General features: G+C 40.5%; 1 protein-coding gene across 1 annotated transcript in view; it reads left to right on the top strand.

The window, feature by feature from the left end:
- LOC103522023 (myogenesis-regulating glycosidase-like) overlaps positions 1-5,505 on the top strand; it is a gene marked incomplete at its 5' end in the record, with an annotated part of 12,008 nt that extends 6,503 nt beyond the window's left edge. The window contains one exon of the mRNA XM_008487133.3: positions 5,235-5,505. Coding sequence (XP_008485355.1) covers positions 5,235-5,425 — 191 coding nt within the window. The remainder of the gene's footprint in view (positions 1-5,234) is intronic.
- Positions 5,506-5,902: the final 397 nt, after the last annotated feature.

Here is a 5,902-nt window from a genome sequence, read left to right as displayed (position 1 = left end):
GGCGGACGTAAACACCTATAAAATCGCTTGTATCAGCCAGCGATTCGCATGTACGGAGACATGGTTAGTACGACGGAACGAGTGAACCATACTGTTGTGCTACTGCGTGATACGGATGATCTTAGTCTCTAGAGAAAATGAACATCAATCTCCCCTAACGATACTGCCTAGCCTCAGAAGGTGTAGGAAGGTGCTCTCTCCGGAGTTCGGTCGAGACAGAAGACATGTCCTTGGAAGGACCCAGAAGTATGTGACTATAATAGCTCAAGCACTACTTCCAGAATGTATGATTCAAATCATGAATTTATTAAATACGCATGAAATTAATTTTATTTATTTTTAATTAATTATTTACTTATTACTATTTTTATTTGTTTATATTATGAAAAGACGTAATAATTTCTTACGTGGGTCCCTGCTGCTAGGAGGTACGGATTGAGCCTCGCGTGGCCCGGTCAACATGTACAATTCGGCAGTATTCTCGCAAAGAGCGACGCGCGGCGAAATGTAGCACGCGACAGGTGTGGGAGAAGAATCTGAATTTGTACTAATTTAGTTAACTGCACGGCGGACCAGCGCGAGTCGCGCTCGAAAATTTGTTGCAAAATGCCAAATCGAGTTTCTTTGTTGGTTCATGGTAGATAGTGTAGGACGCAGATGCTTGGGTGATCACTTAGAAGATTAATTTTCTGACCATTCAAGTTTACGCTCATATAATTGCTCAGATTTTCATTTCTATCCTTATACTCCTAATAGTCTACACTCAGAAAAGAACGTAATAGTGTATGAAAAATTATAATTCAATAGAGTTGCTGCAGTACTGTCTGCGTAATTCTGTGATAACTCTTGCCTTTTCCTCACGTACCACTCTCTTTCTTGCATTGTCCTGTATTTAGTTGAGAGACGTAGCACGGTAAAAGTGAGGCAAATAAATTAGGAGCTGCCGAATTTTTGAAAATTTTGGTCCACAATCTTGAGAAATCCCGAAGAAATCCAGTCTCACCAAAAGTAAATTTTCAGCGCGCAGGCGATTTTTTTTTTTTTTTTTTTGTTTAGAAAAACCCATAAAATATCTAGTGTAAGTCCTCAAAGCGCGGGCCCAAAACCAGGGGCCGCGTGCCAGTCTGCCTTCTGCCTTCATGGCGGTAATCCGGCCCTGGTCCTATGTAGGCGGAAACGAAATCTTTTTTTTTTTTTTTTTCGGGTATCTCCCCTACCTCGGTGGATGTAAGTGGTTCAAAGGCGCTCGCGCGCTGGTAAACGTGCTGAGGCGTGGGGTTCACATCCCAGCCGAGGGTTATGGGTTTGATATCCCTCACATATAATTGAGAATTTGACCACAATAATAGTAGTAGCCTAACTGCTGGAAGTAAAGGGACTTTACAGTCTATGCGAGCGAGATATAAATAAGCACGTTATTATTATCTGCCTTTTTTCAGTTTACAAATAAGAAGAAATTGATTGAAACTTGAACTTACCAGTGATTTATTTATTTTTTATTTTTTAATCCAAAGAAATGAAATAGGCAAAAGGGTTTGTAGGACCTTTAGAAAAAAGAGGACGCGGAAAATTCGCAGGAAAAGGAAACATGGAAAATTTCAAGTAAACAAAAAAAAAAAAAGATCCCACTCGCGAGGAAAAAAAGAAGGAGCAACAATAATTAATTCTTATCCAAAAACCTAAAAACCTACCCTGTAGAGCCAATTAAACACAATTTTAAGTAATAATTTAAATTTATCTCAGAGTCAAGGAAGAAAAATGAAGGTAAAAAAAAAAAGCAAAAACAAGATGAAATTTATTCGCGGCGCCGAAAATAAAATTATGAGGGAGGGAAAATTTAGGGGTTTTTTTTTTTTTTTTTTTTTTGTCGGAAGGAGAAGAAGTGGAAAATTGAGTGAAAGAGGTGAAAAAGAGGAAGGACTTGTAAATTTTGTAAGATTGTTAAAGAAGAAAGAAGGGGGAGAAGAAAGAAAGGGAAGAAAGAGACCCAGAAAAAAAAATAAAGTCCTATCTTTTTCCAGCTTCCCCTCCTAGGCATTTTCTGAAATTTTTGGAGAAGGCAAAAAAATTCCCATTTTCTCAATGGCGGCAAACTGCTTTCTCCGCCGTCCTTTGGGAGATTTCCTATTGAATAGTCTCCCTCCATTCGCGCCGTTTATTCCCGGAAAAATCGGATTTCGCGTAAAAAACTACTTTTGTCGTATGTATTTTTCCCTTCTTTGGTCATTTGCATCTTCGAACTTTTTGGAGTTTTCTTTTGAGGAAAAAAATAGGTGTGTTTCGGATTTTCTATGTCATCGAAAAATTTCTAAATTCATGATGTTTTTTTTTTTATTTGTATATACGTAACCAGTAACCTACTTTTTTTGTGGAGCGGAGAGTCTCTTTCAGAAAATTTGTTATTATCGACAACAAGAGCCTCCCATTTTGGTGGAGGCGTAGAGTGTGGGTCACTGGTGGGGGGTGGGTCGTGTGCGCTCTAGGTAATGCCGCCACTGGTCGTACTATTTCAGCAGTGGGTTTACTCCAATGTCCTGACCAGCTGTGCACTCAATATTACTTAGCCAGGAAAAAAAAATTAAGCTCTGCGGGAATCGAACTCGGGACCTCGGTCTAGAAGCCGCGGTCTGATATCCATTCGGACCGGATCGGTTACCTCTCGTTTTATGGATTTTTTTTTTTTTAAGAGGTGATTGACAGAGGGAACTGTACCTTGCTAGGGTCTTATCGTCCCGAAGATCGAAGAGAGGGAAGGAAGAGACAGGATAGCGAGAAAGGCGCAAGCGTTCTGGAGAACGAAATTATCCGCGCTTCAGGATAAAATCCTGCCCGCCGGGCGGGAATCGAAACCGCGGCCTAGAGTATGGGATTTAAATTGTACCCACGGATTTTGGTTGTGTATGAGACGGGCTCTGGAGAATTTTCGTCAAAGGTCGGAGGTCCACAATTCATCAAAATCGGACAAGACAAACTGTCTGTCGTTGTAGCCGTGGTAGGCTGCGAGTTTGGATTCCACTGGAGGATTTTTATCCCTATGGGGTAATGTTTGTTCCTGGGATATTCGCTTTCATCACGATTAAGACCTTATAGTTGAAATTTTTTCCCTGTATCAAACCTCTAAAAAATTAATATAATAATATAAAAAAATCACTTCGTCGCTTCCAATTTCATTTCTGGACAAGTACCTACCCATGTCAAGTATTGGAAATGGGTACCCTACATATATAGGTAACTGTTTCTACTGTAAATGGGAATATACACTGCTCCTATTTGGCGAAGTAGGGTATTTGGACGAATTACTGTTCGCGGAACAATCAGATTGCACTTCTGTATACCAGTAGTTTCATACAAACTTATCAGAAATTAACATATTGAGTTACGTATTGTTTGCCCAAATAAAAAATGTGAACCTTAGTGCTTGAAATGCGGTTTTTGTTCATAAACAACCCAATTAATACAATTGACTACACGTTTTAGCCCATAGTGTAGCACGCTCGCTTGCCATGCAGAAGGTCCTGGGTTCAAATATAACGGTATCGACAAAAAAATTTGCACTCGTTATTTCGATTGAAGTTATTATTACATAATAATATTACTCGTATTTCTACATATTATGATACGGTTACATAGATAATTTTTAATTTTATTTATATATGTACTACTTCTTCATTGGGATCTTGATTAAAAAATTGAAATAAAAAAGAAGTATAACTTTAAATGTGTTGAGTTTTTTTATTGCAATGCATTCACATACGCGCTAAGCTTAATCTTCACTAATTTGATAGGTATTTGTTGAATTAAAAAATTGTAATGAGGAGCACACATGCACACAATCAGGTACCTACCTACACAATGCACTTCAAATTACATATGTTAACCTACATATGTTTTCCTGTTTGATTGCTTTCACGTTAATTAAAACCCATAAGTGCAAAGTGCCAGCCTAGTTAGCTTAGTTAGTAGTGCGTCTGCCTCGTAAGCGCTAGGCCGCGGGTCCGATTCCCGCCCGGGGCGAATTTTATCCTGATGGGATAATGTTCGTTCTCGGAACGGCTGGCTTTCTCCTATCCTGTCTTCCTTCTCTCTTCGATTTCGGAACGATAAGACCATAGCAGTTACAGTTCCCTCTGTCAAACCTCTACAAAAAAGACACTTTTTATAGGTACCAATAGCTAGATTATAGGATACCTATAAATAGTTGCAATAAATATTGTAAATTTGCACTTTTTGCAGCTGGTTGACCTATATTTTTTTTTCACCCCCCCCCCTGTTTATCCTGTAATAAACATGGCAACATAGCACTGATTTATGGCCCATTCCTGTTGAACTATACTGTTTTCGTTTAAAGATGGCACTCATTCTGTTTTCCACCTATTAGGTACTCATTTCCGTGTATAACAAAGGGGTTTTTTAAGGCTTTAACTTCTAGCCAATAAGGACTTATCGTCCCGAAAGCGAAGAGACAAGGAAGACAGGATAAAAGAAAGCCAGCCGTTCCGAGAACGAACATTATCCGTCCAGGATAAAATCCGCCCCGGGCGGAAACCGAACCCGCGGCCTAGCGCTTACAAGGCAGACGCGCTACCAACTAAACTAAGCTAACTAGGCTGGCAAGGAAGAAGATTGGCCAGCCTAGTTGGCTTGGATGGTGCCTAGTAACCGACCGTTTAGACATGGGTTCGATTCCCACCCGGGGCGAACTGTCAACTTAAATTGGACATAGTATAGCTGGAATCCATGGTTTTCCAATAATAAAATAATATTGACTATTCAGTTTTCACCGATAATTTTAACCTCTTTTTTTCACCTCTCTCTGGGGGATTTATTGTGGAGGGGAAAGGGTGATAGAGAGAGAGAGAGAGAGGGAAAGAGGAGAGAGCGGAGAGCGAGAGAAAGATAATAGAGGGAGAGAGAGAGAGAGAGAGAGAGAGAGAGAGAGAGAGAGAGAGAGAGAGAGAGAGAGAGAGGGGGGGAGATGGAAAGAGGGGAGAAAACGGACAGAGGGGAAAAAAGAGAGAAAATGGAAAAGAGGAGAGAGGGAGAAAGAGGACAGAGAGAGAGAGAGAGAGAGAGAAAAGGGAAATAGGATTTGAACTTACTTCGTTCTTTCGGGCAGATTTTACTCTAAATTGATAATACATATTTCTGGACATGGTCTTCACTTGACCACTCCAGTCAAGTGAAGACCATGTCCAGAAATATGTATGATATTGTACTTGACCATTATCTTTCAGAGTTCCTCCTGGGAGACAGCATTCTAGTCGCTCCCGTTATCACGGAAGGAGCGACCAGTCGCCAAGTGTATCTCCCCAGAGGTCGCTGGCGTGATGAGGCAGATCCCAAACACCCCATTATCACCGGACCCAAGCTGATACCACATTACCCGGCACCGCTAGACGTGTTACCCTATTTCACCCGGTTGTAAAAGTGACTTTTGAGGGAATTATACAGTCCTATGTATACGGCGTGTGTAAAATTACGCTCTCGCACACTAGAGGAGGAGAACTATCGATAACTATCGATAGTTTTGACTATCGAACGCTATCGATAGTTGAGGCTTGACTATCGATAGTTTTCGGATTTTATAGTCCTATGTACACGGCGTGTGTAAAATTACGCTCTCGCACACTAGAGGAGGAGAACTATCGATAACTATCGATAGTTTTGACTATCGATAGTTGAGGCTTGACTATCGATAGTTTTCGATAGTTTTTTTCTGCACATTTTTCGTTTGTTTTTAAACTAAACAATATTATACTAAATAGATAAGGTTCGTTCTCGGAACGGCTGGCTTTCTCCTATCCCGTTTTCCTTCTCTCTTCGCTTTCGGGACGATAAGACCCTAGCAGTTTCAGTCCCCTCTGTCAAACCTCTTAAAAAATAAATAAGGAAGGAGCGACCA

Source organism: Diaphorina citri, unplaced genomic scaffold (assembly GCF_000475195.1).
Source record: "Diaphorina citri unplaced genomic scaffold, Diaci psyllid genome assembly version 1.1 scaffold6601, whole genome shotgun sequence".
NCBI lineage: Eukaryota > Metazoa > Arthropoda > Insecta > Hemiptera > Psyllidae > Diaphorina > Diaphorina citri.
Note: the sequence above shows the minus strand (reverse complement) of the source record. Positions and strands in the feature narration are given on the sequence as shown.